The sequence below is a fragment of the Bos indicus genome, chromosome 3, assembly GCF_029378745.1.
Source record: "Bos indicus isolate NIAB-ARS_2022 breed Sahiwal x Tharparkar chromosome 3, NIAB-ARS_B.indTharparkar_mat_pri_1.0, whole genome shotgun sequence".
NCBI classification, from domain to species: Eukaryota; Metazoa; Chordata; class Mammalia; order Artiodactyla; family Bovidae; genus Bos; species Bos indicus.
Window position 1 is genome coordinate 110,415,034 of NC_091762.1, and position 17,380 is coordinate 110,432,413.

A 17,380-nucleotide genomic window follows, 5' to 3' on the forward strand; every position below is an offset into this window, starting at 1 on the left:
CGGAAGCTATTTTTTATTTTTTTGGCTCAGCTGGATGGCTTGCAGGATCTCAGTTCCCCAGACAGGGATTGGACCCAGGCCGTGGCAATGAAAGCCTGGAATCCTAACCACTAGGCCACCAGGGAACTCCTCTTAAGTTCATATTTCATAGTCTAGGAAGCCAATGACAGTATCATTCAATTCCTGTTATCTCAGTTCCTCTCTGCTTTCTACTGAAGTCACCTCCTTCACTAAGCATACATGTCCCATATTCCCCAGTACCCAAATATTCCCCGTTCCTTTGTGTCTTTACCTTCACAAATGCTGTTTCCTCCATCTGAAATCCTTGCTACTCCAGTCTGTCTTGTCAGCTCCTTCCAGATCCAGGTTTCCATCTTCATCACCTGGCATAATGCTTCTCACATAAGTGCCCAATAATACTTATTGAATTTATAATATATTCACATTCCACATGCAAAAGTGAAGTTGGTTGGGGCATTCCCCCCTTTCATAATTATTCTGTGCAGCCTCAGAGAATTCTCTCAGGATTTGGTTGAAGCCTTTTATAAACTCTGTATGGTTTTACTTAAAGTGTAGTCACCCCTGTTATAAGAAAGAAGAGACTGATGGTTTTCCTTAAAAGAGATTCTTGTCGGAGGATTAAAGTCAAGGTGCAAGTGATTCTGTATTGCTTAGGCGTTAGGGATAAGGAGTTCTTCCTCAGCTCCAGTACTATCCCCATCCATAATCTTTTAGAGCTGGGAAAGCTACTTGGTCACAAGAACAGTTGGAAGCTGCTAAAATCTTTTAGATTTTCTAGAAGTGTTTGAAGTAGTGAACATTGCAATTCCAGTATAAGTACAAAGTCTTTCTTTAATTAAAGTGACAAAATTAACGTTGAAATTTTAAAGTTATATCACCTAATCTAGCCAAAGCAGATAGCTGATAAAATCTGTTGGTTATTGGAAACAAGCTCCTGATTCAGAGTTCAGAGCACCAGTGTAAGAAAATAACAATGGATCCATTTTATTTATTAACAAAGTTGAAATATTGAGCATTGGCAAAGCAGTTAAGGTGTTAGCATCTATTTATATTTATTTAGTATATCTTGCATAGTTGTAGACCCTTTAGAGAAGTCATAATGGTCTGACATTAAACCTGTCCTTTTAAAACTTAAAATATTATTGGTCATATAAGAGGTAATACATGAAATAAAGAACAATAGATGCTGGTATGCAAAACAGTACATTCTGAACTTTTTGAGTGCGAAACTGACATTTACATATTGAATCATATTTTCACACTAATTTCCATTTTGTGGAGGCAGCATCATTTCCTAGAAAAGCACACAAGACTTGAGATTAGAAAGCCTGGATTTTGGTCCTGACTCTAATTAGCTGTATAATTTAGAGTAAGTCACTGTCCCCTCTTTGAACCCGAGTCCCCACATTTATGAGAGGGACATTGGATAAACTAGATGAGCTCTTAGATCCCTTCTAACTCTGAAAACTGCACTTTTGTGAAATATTCTTGGTGCCAAAGATGGAATTTTAGGCAGCTTTGACAATCGACTGGACTAAATGAGATAGCAGGCACTGTTCCCTTCAAAGCCCAGTCTCTGTTTAGAAGCTGCTTTATTAAAACACTGTCATCATTAGCCAAGTCCTTTGTCCCGTTGGTGGTTCTGCCTCTCCTACCAAATTATGGGCCACGAGGAATGCACGTATACTTCACATGCTGCTTAATGTTCCGAGGTGCGCCACACGTTGCAAAGGAAACTGCATCGTTCTCCAAGGCACCTCACTTGGAGGACGTCGTCCTGTTCAATTAGAGGTGGGAAAGGCTGGCCTGGCTCCAAAGGAAGACTGTCAGTTCCTCTCCTTTTCTGTGTCCACGCTCGGCAGGATGCTTCCTCACGCCCACCTCTCTCCCCCTTGCTGTGACTTTGGCTTCCGCCAGATGTCACACCGCTGCTTGTCACCGCCCAGACTCTCGTCGCTGATTTTGTTGTTTCAGTGTATTTATCACAACTGTTCTCTTTAGCTGTAAAATTTATGGAATTTCACACTCTTCTTAATCACTACAGTGTTTCTTTTTCATGAGAGAGGGAATATACAAGGAGTTGTATGCACAAGAGTTAGAAGGAAGTGCTCCACGAATTAGAAGGAAAGTTTGCATGTGTGTGCCACGTATCAGATCAGATCAGATCAGTCGCTCAGTCGTGTCTGACTCTTTGCGACCCCATGAATCGCAGCACGCCAGGCCTCCCTGTCCATCACCAATTCCCGGAGTTCACTCAGACTCACGTCCATCGAGTCAGTGATGCCATCCAGCCATCTCATCCTCTGTCGTCCCCTTTTCCTCTTGCCCCCAATCCCTCCCAGCATCAGAGTCTTTTCCAATGAGTCAGCTCTTCGCATGAGGTGGCCAAAGTACTGGAGTTTCAGCTTTAGCATCATTCCTTCCAAAGAAATCCCAGAGCTGATCTCCTTCAGAATGGACTGGTTGGATCTCCTTGCAGTCCAAGGGACTCCCAAGAGTCTTCTCCAACACCACAGTTCAAAAGCATCAATTCTTCGGCACTCAGCTTTCTTCACAGTCCAACTCTCACATCCATACATGACCACAGGAAAAACCATAGTCTTGACTAGACGGACCTTTGTTGGCAAAGTAATGTCTTTGCTTTTGAATATGCTATCTAGGTTGGTCATAACTTTCCCACTTTCAAACGTACAAGGGAATTGAGCTCAGAGGTACAAAGTGGAACTGAACTCAGTTCTACAGGGCTCACAGGTACTTAGGAAGTCCATTTCAGTCCCATGGAGAGGGACATAAGAGATGTGCTTATTGGCTAATTCCCCTGGCTTTAATTGTATTCCTTTTAGCAACAGAAAAAGGTGGATAATTTTATTAGCATTCTGTAGTACTTGTTTTTTTGAGCCGCGCTGTGTCGCTTGTGGGATCTTAGTACCCTGACCAAGGATTGAACCCAAGTCCTCATCAGTGAAAGCTTGGAGTCTTAACCACTAGACCACCAGGGAATTCGCTGGTACATTTTCTTGATCTTATTATTATCTAGTTAGATCTGTTAATAATGCGATCAAATCCTAAAAGCTGTGGTGATGATGGTGATATAGATCATCTGTGTTATTACTATGTAACAGGCATTTCATTGAGCACATTTGTTGTTGTTTCAGTCACTCAAGAGTGTTTGACCATTTGTGACCCCATGGACTGCACCACGCCAGGCTTCCCTGTCCTTCACTGTCTCCCGGAGCTTGCTCACACTCATGTCTATTGAGTCGGTGATGCCATCCAACCATCTCATCCTCTGTTATCTCCTTCTCCTTCTGCCTTCAGTCTTTCCCAGCATCAGGGTCTTTTCTAATGAGTCAGCACTTCGCATCAGATGTCTAAAGTATTGGAGCATCAGCTTCAGCATTAGTCCTTCCAGTAAAGTATTCAGGCTTGATTTCCTTTAGGATTGACTGGTTTGATCTCTTGCAGTTTAAGGGACTCTCAAGAGTCTTCTCCAGCACCACAGTTCAAAAATCATCAATTCTTCTGTGTTCAGCCTTTTTTATTGTCGAGCTCTCAAATTTGTACATGACTACTGGAAAAACCATAGCTTTTACAAGACGGGCCTTTATAGGCAGAGTTACGTCTGCTTTTTTTAATACACTGCCTAGGTTTGTCATTGCTTTTATTCCAAGGAGCAGGTGTCTTAATTTCATGGCTAGTCACCTTCTGCAGTGATTTTGGAGCCCAAGAAAATAAAGTCTGTCACCATTTCCACTGTTTCCCCATCTATTTGCCATGAAGTGATGGGACCAGATGCCATGATCTTAGTTTTTTGAATGTTGAGTTTTAAGCCAACTTTTCCACTCTCCTCTTTCATCTTCATCAAGAGACTCTTTAATTTCTCTAATTAAAGCACATTACATTTGTTTACTTAAACCTTGCCATAACCTTATAATGATAGATACTGTTATTATCCCTATTGTATAGATGAGGAAATCTCAAAATGACTTAAAGATCTCCATTTTAAAAATAAGCTTATATCATGTATTTTTTTAAGGTGGGAAAAGATATCAATTTATCTGTTTTGTTTTTTTCTTTCCCTGCTTATAAAAAGAGGCAAAATTTTGGTTGTACTTTATTTTAGAAACTAAAGTTCATTTTGAGTTCCCAGGGTGGTTCATTTAAATTTGTGTGTGTCAGATACAAATTCATTTTTTAATTTTTAAAAAACATTTATCTGTTTACTTAGCTGCATCGGGTCTTAGTTACAGCACACGGGATCTTCACTGTGTCGTGCTTGGATCATTCATTGCAGCACATGAGCTCAGTGGTTCTGGTGCGTGAGCTTAGTTGCTCCACAATATGTGGGATCTTAGTGCCCTGACCAGGGATCAAACCTGCATCCCCTCCATTGCAAGGCAGATTCTTAACTGCTGGACCACCAGAGAAGTCCTTGAATACAACTTTAAACCTAAACATGTTGGCATTTGCCCTGCAAACCATTGATGGTGATCCTCGTGGTCATTGGACAGTGTCCAAATAATTAGAATACTGGAGACAACCAAAGATTTAGATTATATCATGCACAGGATAAAGATTACCTTGTTAAAGACAGAGGATTCCTGGCAGTTTTATCATTATTGATTAGTGTTCCCATTTCTTCAGGATAATTGGCAAATTCTCACATGTAATACTCATCATGGGAAAGACAGGAACTGATGAAAAGGTAGACAGAAAGTGAGGCTTACCACTCAGAATGGACATATCTGTAAGGGTAGAAATGAAGTATGAAGGTAGAAGTATGAAGGTAGAAGTATGAAGGTACTTAATAAGTGGTAATTTTCTCTGTCTCCAAATCTGGATGTAGGGGTTGTTGTTTTTGTTTTTTCAGACTGCCAGAAAAATGTCTCTATGCCTGTATCAATTTCAAGATAGGTTAGGGTGTGTGTACTGTGAAGCAGATATGCTCCAAGTGTCGATGCTTGTGAATGTTTGTGACAATGAATACTATCACCTTAGGGCTCCTGCCAAGAGTCCCAGAGGGAGAGAGGAGGAAGCCATCATACATTTCTACCATGTGTCAGGCAGTGTGCTGGGCACTTTTATAAATAGCCTACCATATCCCTTTAGGAAGATGTACATGGGGTATTTATTTCTTTTCCTTTAAATTTTTATTTTCCTTTAAAAATTAAAAAAAATTACTAAGGTATAGTTCATTTATAGTGTTTCAGGTGTATAGCCGAGTGAATCAGTTATATGTGTATATATATATTCTTTTCAGACTCTTTTCCACTATAGGTTACTATAAGATACTGGATATAGTTTCCTGTGCTGTACAGTAGTCTTTGTTGTGTATCTATTTTACATATAATGGTCTATATCTGTTAATCCCAAATTCCAAATATATCCTCCCCCCTTCCTTTTTGGTAACCAAAACTTTCTTTTACATGTCTGTGAATCTGTTTCAGTTTTGTAAGTAAGCTCATTTGCATTTTTTTTAGCGTCCCCATATATGTGATACTTGTCATTTTCTGTCTGACTGACTTCACTTAGTATGATAATCTCTGGGTCTATCCATGTTGCTGCAAATGGCATTCTTTCTTTCTTTTTTTATGACTGATTAGTTATTAATTATGTGTGTGTATATACCTGTGCCACATCTTCTTTATCCATTCATTTGTTGATGGACATTCAGTTTGCTTCTATATTTGGCTATTGTAAACAGGCCTGCTATGATCTTTGGGGTGCATGTGTCTTTTCAAGTTAGAGCTTTATTCGACTATATGCCCAGCAGTGGGGTTGCTGGATCATGTGGTAGCTCTGTTTTTAGTTTTTTATGGACCCTTCATACTGTTCTCCATAGTCACTGCACCAATTTACATTCCCACCAGTAGTGTGGGAGGGTTCCTTTTCCTTTTATTTTGATCCTGCAGCACAGCATGTGGGCTCTTAGTTCCTTGGCCAGGGATTAAACCCATGCCCCCTGCATTGGAAGAACAGAGAGAGTCTTAACCACTGGACTGCCAAGGAAGTCCCTATTTATAGGTTTTTAAATGATGGCCATTCAAACTGGTATGAGGTGGTACCTTATTGTAGTTTTGATTTGCATTTCTCTATAATTAGTGATGTTGAGCATTTTTTCGTGTGCTTTTTAGCCACCTGTACGTCTTTGGAGAAATGTCTAGATCTGCCCATTTTTTGTTGAGTTGTATGAGCTATTTGTATATTTTGGAAATTAATCCCCTGTTGGTTGCACCTTCTTTTTAAAAAAATTCTGTGCATTTATTTATTTTTGGCTGTGCTGGGTCTTTGTGGCTGTGTGCGGGCTTTCTCTTGTTGTGGCGCGTGGGCTTCTCATTGCGGTGGCTTCTCCCATGGAGCACGGCCTCTGGGGTGTGTGGGCTTCAGTATTTGTGGCTCCCAGGCTCCAGAGCACAGACTCAGTAGTTGTGGCACATGGGCTTAGCTGCTCCGCAGCATGTGGGATCTCCCTGGACCAGGGACCAAACTCATGTCTTCTGCATTGGCAAATGGATTCTTTACCACTGAGCCAGCATGTAGCCCCCTGGTTACATCTTCTGCAAATATTTTCTCCCATTCCACAGACTCTCTTCATTTTGTTTATGGTTTCCTTTGCTGTCCAGAAGCTTTTACGTTTAATTAGGTCCCATTTGTTTATTTTAGTTTTTGTTTCCTTTACTCTAGAAGATGGATCCAAAAAGTTATGTCAGAATACAAGTTATGTCAGAATGTCCTGGGTCTTACATTTAGCTCTGTAATCTATTTTGAGTTTATTTTTGTATATGGTGTTGGAGAATGTTCTGATTTCATTCTTTTACATGTAGCTGTCCAGTTTTCCCAGCACTACTTATTGAAACGACTGTCTTTTCTCCATTGTATATTCTTGCCTCCTTTGTCATAGGTTAGTTGACCATATGCGCATTGGTTTATTTCTGGGCTTTCTCTTCTGTTCCGTTAATTTGTGTGTCTGTTCTTGTGTCAGTACCATACTGTTGTGATTACTGTAGCTTTGTAATATAGTCCTAAGTCAGTGTGACTCCTCCAGCTGCACTCTTCTTTGTCAAGATTGTTTTGGCTATTTAGGGTATATTTGACTATGTGAGGAATTTATCTTGTATCTCATTTGCCAGGAGTGGATGGTCTTCTCTTGAGTGCTTGCCTTGTTTTTCCATGGACACTGTGAACTTCATAAGTGATTATGTTTCCCTAGTGATTATTTTAGCATTTATTGAGCCTTTACTAGGTTTCGGGCACTGTGCTTATTTTGCATGCATTATTTCTTTGAATGTTCACTGCAGTCTTTTTGTAGTAGGTATCCCATGTTTTCAGTGAAGACACTTTCAGAGACATTAGGTTACTTACTTTTCTAAAGCCACATGTCTAATAATAAAGCTGGATTTCAAACTCAGGCCTAACTCTGTAGTGTAACCCAGCTGTTTCTTCCTGACATGAGATATTTATTTAAGCTATTGTTCTCCCCTTCATTTAATTTTAAATGCCTATAGTATAATTTTTTCTTTACTTAGCAACCTGTGTCTAAAGGAAAGTAGAAAGAGAAGGACCCAGGAACCTAGGAAAAAAATAGCAGTATATGTGTAATTATAGCACTACTGGCAGACAGCTTAAACTTGAGCCAGTTCTCAGAAGTAGGACCTATCACTTTCTGACATTTGTTTAGAGATTTTCTTAATCTTTCTTCTTGTGATTCTAGGCATTAGTCACATATGTATGGAAAAATATATAAGGCTTTTTGGTAAGATTGTTATTCACTCAGCAAATATTTATTGAATATATATTATATGCTTATACATCATTGAACAAGCCAGATAGAGTCCTGCCTTCGTGGAGTTTGTAATTGGTATAAATATTTGAATGGGTGGGTTGTGTCTTACACCTACTGTGTATTTCCGTAAACACACCACAGTCACACATGGATATGCTGTAGGAATTTCACAAAATTGAATGGCTTGGAATTTGTCTTATTCCAGGAAAACACTGTTGCATCAAGAATATGAGAAAATGTAAGAATCAAGAAACCCATCAGTATGGCTTTGTCTCTTTGAATGCCATGATTCTTAGAGGAGTAAGGGAGTAGCAGTATATAAGACCTTATTTGAAATTAAAAATAAAAAGCAAAAACTCGTGTGAGCCAGAAATCTTTGATGAAGCATTGTCAGAAGAATTTCAGAAACTGCAAGTTGTTACACAGATGTAATGATTTAATTAGTCTAGATAACACCATTTATTTATGCTTAAGCATCTCACACATGCAAAAGTTGGTAATTCAGAGTCACACAATAATTTGTGAGTTATCTTCTATACCACGTGTTATAGCTTCTGAATACCAACTTTGATGAGCATGTGTGTCAGATGCTTGAGCATAAATAAATGATATTATATAGACCAACTAAGCAATACAGTTTGTTTCTGGAATTCTCTTGACATCTTCACATAAAAATTTTGTGGTGGCTTTTACAGATCACAGTAATTGTTTTAAACACAGTTTAATCTCAGTGTGGGCAAGATCCTCATTGGAGTGAGCATATATGGTTTCTGCTGGTTGGGTCTTTCTAGGTATCTGGGTGGATTCTTAATATACAACTGGATAAAATAGCCGTAAAAGGAGTGTCATCTAGTATGTGGAGAGGGTTTGTTATCCTTTTAGCAGAAAGATGAGCTTATTTTGTGATAGGTAAGTAACTATATTATTAAATCTCTTGGGGAAGGAAACCAGTTCGGATCTCCTTGCTATATTTCTCTCTTTTTTTGCTTTTCGTCTTAATTTATTTATTTGGCTGCATTGGGTCTTAGTCGTGGCACGTGGTATCTTTGCTGTGGTGAGTGGGCTCAGTAGTTGCCCTGTGGCATGTGGGATATAGTTCTCTGACCAGGGATTGAACCTTCGTCCCCTGCACTGGAAGGTGGATTCTTAACCACTGGACTACCAGGAAAGTCCCTCTTTTTTGCTTTTCTAATTTTAGCTGTAAAAACACCATGGTATTCTTTGTCTCCCTGATGTTGCGTTAGTGTTGCCATAGTTTTTTAAAAATACTGTTATACTTATTTTTTATTTTTAGGTAATTCAAACAGTTTTGTTGTTGTTGTTTAAAGTGGTAAGTTATCAAAAAGGAGACTGGGATATAGCTAATATACTAAGAATTTAGGTCACATTTTTTTCTTCCAGAGTTCGGGATGTCTCACCTCTATTATTTTTTTCTCACCGTATTTCCTAGAAAATAGAAAGGGGAAGGATTAATTAACCTAGTTTTACACATAAGGAAGTATGTTCTTAGAGGTTAAGTGTCTTGCTTAAGGTCAGACTTATTAAGAATGTAGTCAAAGAATGTGGCAAAGAATTCCAGAGACTCCTGGCAGAGGTTAGCATGCTACTTACTGGGAAATGTAGTAGGCAGTTAATTATTTTCTCAAAAGACTTAACTATTCCTGGTTATTTCTTACTCTTCTGAGACTATTCACCATTTTATCCCCAAGGCAGAAACTTGTTTGCAGGTTAGAGCTACTCTATAATCTTTGGGAAATACTACTTAGCACAGCTGGCTTGGAATTCCAAGTAAGTATATAATGTTTTCATGTGTATCTTCTAACATGAGTTAGAATGTTTCTTCAAGCTGCCAAGTGCCCATGCTGATCAGTGTTCAAAGAATACAAAACATCATTTTTAAGACCATTAGTTGTAATTACTTTATGCCCCATAATGTCCCTTTGATTGAATTTGTAAGTTTAGGAATGGGCACCTAACAGTGGCAAGGCCTGCTCACTGTCCACTGAGGCAAGGGCAAGAGGGAAAACGTACTGTGCAGAGAAAAAGGAAGTCATTTTTCATGGAAGTCACACCACTGGTGCCTGGGGACACAGACAGTCTGAATCTAACATGGTAAATGGCCCACCTGGTGTAGAAAAATAATCATCCATTTAGAGATGAAGAACAAGGCAGGGTTCTCTGTAGAAACTTGCTCGTTACACTTGCAGGTAATACAAAAAAAGGATACCTATAAAATAGGTTATTATAATTACTTTTGTCTCGTTGGTAAAAATTACCTCTTAGTTATCTTAGCACAGCCTTGTTATATTAGAAAAATAATTAGCATTTCACCTAAATCTACAGTTCTTCTAGAGTTACCACATTTCTTTGAACTTGTGAACTTGCATTATTACTGTCTGCATTAAAAGTGTAATGACTTGGGGATTCCCTGGTTGTCCAGTGGTTAGGACTTGGCCCTTTCACTGCTTAGGGTGTAGGGCTCAGTCCCTGATCAGGGAGCTAAGATCCTGCAAGCTGTGTGGCGCGGCAAAAAGAAGTTCAGTGATTTGATTCAAATATTTGAGACCTTCTACGCTTCCCTACCCCAAGACTTCTTTCTCTTTTTTATTCTTTTTTTATAGTTGATACACAGTATTGTATTAATTCCAGATATACAGCAGAATGATTCAGTTTTATATATATACTTTTTTCAGATTATTTTCCATCATAAGTTATTATAAGATTTGGAATATGGTTCCCTATGCTATATAGTAAATCCTGTTACTTATCTATTTTATGTATAGTAGTTTGTCGCTGTTAATCCCATGGGCTATGTCTTTGAGTTAGTTGCTGTTTTGTGTGTAGATTCACTTGTATTATTTCTGGATTTCACATATAAGTGATATCACATAATGTTGCTTTTCTCTGACTTACTTCGCTACGTGTAATAGTGTCTAGGTCCATCCATGTTGCTGCAAATGGCAATAAGTCATTCTTTCTATGGCTGAGTGATATTCCCTTGTATATATGTACCACAGCTTCTTAAGCCAGTCGTCTGTTGATGGGCACTTGGGTTGTTTGTATGTCTTGGCTGTTGTAAATAGTGCTGCTATGAACATTGGGGTGCATGTATTTAGAGTTTTTGTTTTTTCTTGGACATATACCCAGGAGTAGAATAGAAGGATCGTATGGTAGCTCTGTTTTTAGTTTTTAAAGGAATTCCCATAATGTTTTCTATAGTGGCTGCACCAGTTTACATTCCAGCAACGTCGGCCTTTCCTTCACACCCTGTCCAGGATTTATTAAATGTAGCCCAAGACGTAGTTTCTTAATAGTGAGACATACAGTTCACTATTTGAGACTGTGGTCCAGATGCCCATACTGAGCCTTTTTATTTTGGATGATGTGGTTGGTGCTATAGCTTTCTTTAGCCTGTGGCCTGACACTCTCAGAATAGTGTGTTTTGGTTTCAGCTGTTAGGAACAACACAAGAACACCCATGCTTTGCCTTTGAAATGCTTTTATAACAGATTTTGGTCCATGAGCTTTAAGACGCAACTTTTTCAAATACCTCAAAGTGGTCCAAATGGTCTTCTGTTCAGAGAAAACAAGCTGACCTCCCTTTACCTCTGACCACACTCTGGGTCCTTTAGATTTCTCTGAATCTTTTCTTTCATCATCATTTACTCAGCTGCTGCTGTTATTTATCAGCAGTTGGAATGTTCCTGTTTCCATGAGAGATGTTGGTGTTACTGCCTTGACCGTCACTTCAGTGTCTTTCCTTTGCAGACCCCGTATCATGTCAACCTCCTCCTGGCCGGCTACGATGAGCACGAGGGTCCAGCACTCTACTACATGGACTACCTGGCAGCCTTGGCAAAAGCCCCTTTCGCAGCCCACGGCTATGGTGCCTTCCTGACTCTCAGTATCCTGGACCGATATTACACGCCAAGTAAGTTTCAGCTCTCTAAGCTGGGAACAGTAGCAAAGCCCTGTCCTCAGCTGCTTCCTGGCTTTATGTACAACCCCTTGGAGTTGGGTGGCCAAGGAAGGTGCCCTCAGGAAGCTTTTTTCTGTAGATCGTTAAGTAAGTAAGTGAAGTTGCTCAGTCGTGTCCGACTCTTTGCAACCCCGTGGACTGTAGCCTACCAGGCTTCTCTGTCCATGGGATTCTCCAGGCAAGAATACTGGAGTGGGTTACCATTTCCTTCTCCAGGGGATCTTCCTGACCCAGGGATCAAACCCAGGTCTCCCACATTGGAGGCAGACGCTTGAACCTCTGAGCCACCAGGGAAGATAATAGCTGCCCTCTCCTATATGAGAAAGCTGGCTGTCTACTTGTCCATGAACCGTTCACTTGGCAAACCTCTAGACACAGGGGTGCTTCTGCATTAAGTTCTACTTTCTGACCCCAACCCCAACCTCACTTCAGCCATTGTGAGCAATAGGCACTTGGGATAACACAGATAACCAGTTTTCGCCTTACATTCCACTCTTCCCTATTAGTGTAGGAAGAATCTAGCTAGTTCTTTCTTTTCATGGTGCTGCCCTCTCACTCAACTCAGCCATGCCGGGGCTCCAGGCCACATCCTGAAAAGATTAACCTGGCCTCCTAGTGACCATTGCTTGATTTGGCATCTATCAGTAATACAGTGATTTGCCCACTGAAATAACCACCAGCCACCCCTGAAGCCAAACTGCATCATATGTCATCCCAGTTTGCCATGCCTGTGGACAGTTCCTTTGGCTCCTGTTTTACGAGAGACTCAGCCCCATCCTATGAATTCTGTTTCTATTGTTAAACTGGGGCCCAGCTGGCAAAGTGAGGCTGACACACTGGCCCTGTCCTCCCTTTCCCTGATTTGCAGCTGGCCAGGGCAGATGGAGCTGATTTAAGCCCTGGTCTAAAGGAAGGCTGGGGGTTGTTGGGAGTTGGGGGATGGGCTATAAAGAACTGGCAGGCCTCTGGACTTCTCTGGAGGCAAGCACTGGCCATGGGAGGCAGATTCCGTCACGCTTACCCTTCTCTGTAGCAAATCAATTTGCAATGGCTTGTGGCTGCCTGAGTGCTGGGCCTGGGACACTCAACTGCATATAGAGAAAGTTTGTGGTACATCAGAAGCCTTAGCTTTTTTTTTTTTTGCCGTATCTGTTTGTGTGTCATGTTGACCTGAGAAAGTTAGAAGCTCAGCTCAGTTGTGGCAGAGTTTTACTTAGTGTCAGCGCCTTGAGTGCCTGACTTCCGTGTTCTCTTTCAGCTATCTCGCGTGAGAAGGCAGTGGAGCTTCTTAGGAAATGTCTGGAGGAGGTGAGTAGCTTTCATGGGATCCTGAAAGGAATGTTTTGTCTCTCTGTTGGCCAATATTGTTTCCCTTCCCCAGTTGCATTTTTTTCTGATCCTTGCCAGAAAGTATAATATCCACTAACCATATGTGAAGTTCCTATCAGGGTTACAGTTTGATGCATAACAAGCTGGTTTTTTTTTTTTTTTTTTTTTCTCTCCTGGGTCACCATCTCATCAATGTCAATTCTACAATCTAATTACTTTTATTTTTGCTTCTTCCAGACTAGTGATTCTCAAATTTTAGCATGTGTAAGAATTATCTGGGGAACTTGATTTTTTTAAAAAGGCACATTCATGCTTTCCACCTCATCTTCATTCTGAATTAGTTGTCCTGGTGTAGCTCTTGAGACTGTCTTGGCCCGCAGTCCCAGGTGATTTTGCTGCAGGTGGTAACTGGGGGCCGTACTTTAAGAACTCTTGTGCTGGATTTTATACCTGCTCCATTTTTGTGCTACCTGGGGTTGCCATAAAGTCTGCTTTCTTAACAGTACGTGAGTCTGGGAGGGAAAGCCACCCCTGGGAATTCAGGAGGCCATAGAAGGTAACGAGCAGGCTTTGGGCAGATGGAGAGAGTAGCCTTTAGTTTATGAGGCCAGGAACATGGGCCCTTCCCCTTCTAATACTTCTGCGAGGAGTCTGAGGCTCTGGTGTGAAAGGAGGATGAGGAGGAAAAGAAAGCAGCTCCTTTAGGCTTTGTAATTCTTTTGTTGTTCCTATAGCCTAAGGATGAACTTGAATTTGTACTCTAGTGAGAAGAGAGTAGGAGGTTGAGAGCAGCTGGTAGCATCAGTAATGTCAGTTTGCCTCTTACACAAGCCTGTCATTTTCAGTCCACAGGGCCCCTTCTTCTTCTTGTTTGTAAATCTCCTTTCCAAAGCAGAAACTGAGAATAAACTCATGTGCTTTTCTTAAAAATTCAACCAGGAGGCCATGTTAGTCACGCAGCTCTAAGTGTTGCAAGGGTCTGCCAGGAAGAAGCCATTGGAATGTGGAATGCTTTGAGACTTTATTCCCCATGGATCCTCCACATTTCCTTATTATTATCACCTTTTCTTGATCTTGGTACTTTTTTCTGGACATAGGAGTCATCAGCCAGGGAGGACTATGGAAATGGACGTGGTGGTTGCTGCCTAGCCCTCATCTGTAAGGGAGATGGGAAACATCAAGGGAAGGAGGGCTTGGGCCAGGGGAGGGGCACATTTTCAGGATATGTCCCTAAGGGAGCAGGTACAGCTTTGTGCCTTCTATCCAGAGATTAAGTGAACTGTCCAGGAGGAGTCACCCACAGAGGCGAAGGTTTCCTTCAGCTGCGCTCTTCAGCGATCTCTAGCCAGGTTGATGGGGCTGTCTGGTTTTGTGTGCACAGATCACAGGTCCTTTAGAACAGCCTCTCAAGCAGACAGTCACACTAGAGTCCAAAGAGGTTCCTTCAGTGACAGTTCAGCTTAGATTGAAGAAGATAGAAGTAGAGGTTGTTCCAAGAGCAGTTCTGAGACCATCCTTGCCACCAGCCTCCAGCTCTACACACAGACACACTCACATACACCTGGTCCTTATAATGTGGGTGGGTAGCTGGAGCACACTGTTGGACCTAGGAGTACATGGCTTTGGTCCAGAGCTTTTCCTAGGGCAGTAGCTCCTTAGTTGGCTTCTTGCCTTGAGATGTTTTGAAAGAGAAGTCTGTGTTTACCAGGCCTGATTGGTGGCAGATTGTGAGGAATAGAACATTAGATTGTCTCGTTCTTCAGCAGCTGACTGATCAGAGTCAAGCTCCTGCTCACTACATTCCAGTCAGCCGCCAGCTGCGGTTTGGGCTTTTCTCAGTATCTTAGTACCAGCTTTCCTCAGTAGGGTACCAAGCGCCCCCAACGCAAAAATCACTATCTGCTTATATATCCAGTGCCTCGACCAGAGCCTGGACCACAGTTCTCAATAAAAATTTGTTGACTGATTTCCTTCATGTTTCTCTGCAGCTCCAGAAACGCTTCATCCTGAATCTGCCAACCTTCAGTGTTCGAATCATTGACAGAAATGGCATCCATGACCTGGACAACATTTCCTTCCCTAAACAGGGCTCCTAACGTCATGCCCTCCCTCCCACTTGCCAGGGAACTTTTTTTGATGAGCTCCTCTATTTTTTTCTACTCTTTTGATGTGTGCTTTCCACACATGGTTAATTCAGAATAAAGCTGACTGTGGATCGATTGAGCCCTCTGGGTTGAGTCTGAGTTTACCTAACATCGCCTCAGGAAGGGGGTGGAGGGAGCATTACCTGCATTGGACTTCCTGCAAGGATTGTCTTTCCTCCTGCCCCTTTCCTTCATTGATGCTCTGATTGTCCTTCAGCAGCTGACAGTTTGCTTGCTAAAGTCTCATCCCTCTAAAGCAATGGTTCTTTATTGCCCCTAAGCTTAAACATATTTTAATTAATTAATTTGAATAGATAATACATACATGTAGAAAAAATGCAAACAGGATGAAAATACAGTGAAAATGTTTCTTCCATCCCTATAATTTATTCACCTTCTTCCCTTCCCAGAGGAAGCTTCAGCTACTAATTTCTTATCTAACCTTTAGAGATATATTTTTCTTTTATAAAATATATGCATGCACATGTCCCTTTTAAAAAATATTTTAAAATGTTCTGCATATTGCTTTTTTCCTTGAACACTATTGGAGATGGTTTTTATATCAGTACATAGCTACGTTACTCTTACTGACAGTTGCATAATATTGCATGAAATTGGTGTACTCTTAAGTGGTTAACCAGGTATTTATTTTACTTTCTAACCTAGTTTTTTGGTAATGAGTAATGTAGATATTTTTCGATTGGTGCCACTAAAACAGTAGTTCTTAACCAGATGTATGTATCAGAATCACCTGGAGGGTTTTCTTTTTTAATCTACTTGATTAGCCTGCACTCACTCCCAGATTCTAACAAGTTTGGGGCCTAGACTAGGAATATTTTTTAAAGCTTCTAATCCTTAGTCACAATAGAGAACCGCCAATTTGAAGCTTCTTTGGAGCAGTGATCCTCAAACTACAGCATGCATCTCAACTTCCTTACAGACACAGCTTGCTGGGTCCTACTCCAGTAGTTTGAGGGGGTGGCCTGAGATTTTACATTTCTGATATTTCTGATCGATGTGATGCTGCTGGTCTGGGAACCATAATTTGAGCACCATTTGGTCCTAGACTAAGATAAGCCCAACTTTATCCCATTCTGTGCTGCTCTTAATACCACATACAGTAGGTTTTTTGTTTATCTGAGGTGAAATAAATCATCTAAGTTACTCCCTATAGATAGCACATTTGTGTTTACAGTATTGAATTACTATCAGATTTGAATGCCATATACTTTTTAGTACACCGGTGGTAAATGCTTTGTACCACCATAAGAAGCAAGCTAATCACTGAATAAGTGGGAGAAAGAGATGATTCACATGACCATGCCTAGTTCCTCATTAGTTCAACACCACCATCGCTATGCATAGGTGTGAGCTTTTGGCTAGCTTCCTGACTCTCTAAGACGTCTATTTGAAAGCTCCACGGGTGATTCTGATGCTTGCCCCAGTTGAGTGCCACTACTAAAGTGTAAGCAGTCCTGCTTCATGGTTTTCCTATCTGTAAAATAGAATTGTATGACGATTCCATGTGCTAATGTAAAGCATTTGGAACAGGGCCTGGCATGTGGTAAGTGCTCTATAAACATATGCATGCGTGCTAAGTCACTTGAGTTGTGTCCGACTCTTTGCAACTCTATGGACTTCTCCAGGCCAGAATACTGGAGTGGGGTGCCTTTTCCTTCTCCAGGGGATCTTCCCGACCCAAGGATCGAATCTGCGTCTCTTACGTCTCCTGCATTGGTAGGCGGGTCCTTTACCACTAGTGCCACCTGGGAAGTCCCAGTAAGTCTAGGATCACTAGTAAACTTGTTATCCTGCATCCAGGCCTCACTAAGAATGAAATCGTTCTCTGCCTTTGAATATGTGTCCGCAAGGCAATCTCATAGGGAAGGCCATCAGGCCACCCTGACCTCCAGTCTGTTTTCTCTGATCCAGATCTCTTTCTTAAGCTCGATATACACTTAATCCTAGGTATCTCACCCTCTAGTCACAGGACATCAAACTCAGCACGTCTAAAGCCGAGCCTTACCACCAGCTCCTGGCTCCCAAGTGCCCAAGCCAGAAAACTATGCATCATTTATCTTTGATAAACTTATTTTGGAATAAATTTAGTTTTATAGAAAAGTT

General features: G+C 41.0%; 1 protein-coding gene across 2 annotated transcripts in view; it reads left to right on the forward strand.

Annotated features, from left to right (window-relative positions):
* The window catches only part of PSMB2 (proteasome 20S subunit beta 2), a 36,653-nt gene extending 21,318 nt beyond the window's left edge, over positions 1-15,335 (forward strand). For both annotated transcript variants that reach the window (XM_019957862.2, XM_070786855.1), the window contains exons 4-6: positions 11,573-11,735; positions 13,042-13,091; positions 15,101-15,335. In XM_019957862.2, coding sequence (XP_019813421.1) covers positions 11,573-11,735; positions 13,042-13,091; positions 15,101-15,208 — 321 coding nt within the window. In that variant the 3' untranslated portion in view covers positions 15,209-15,335. The remainder of the gene's footprint in view (positions 1-11,572; positions 11,736-13,041; positions 13,092-15,100) is intronic.
* Positions 15,336-17,380: the final 2,045 nt, after the last annotated feature.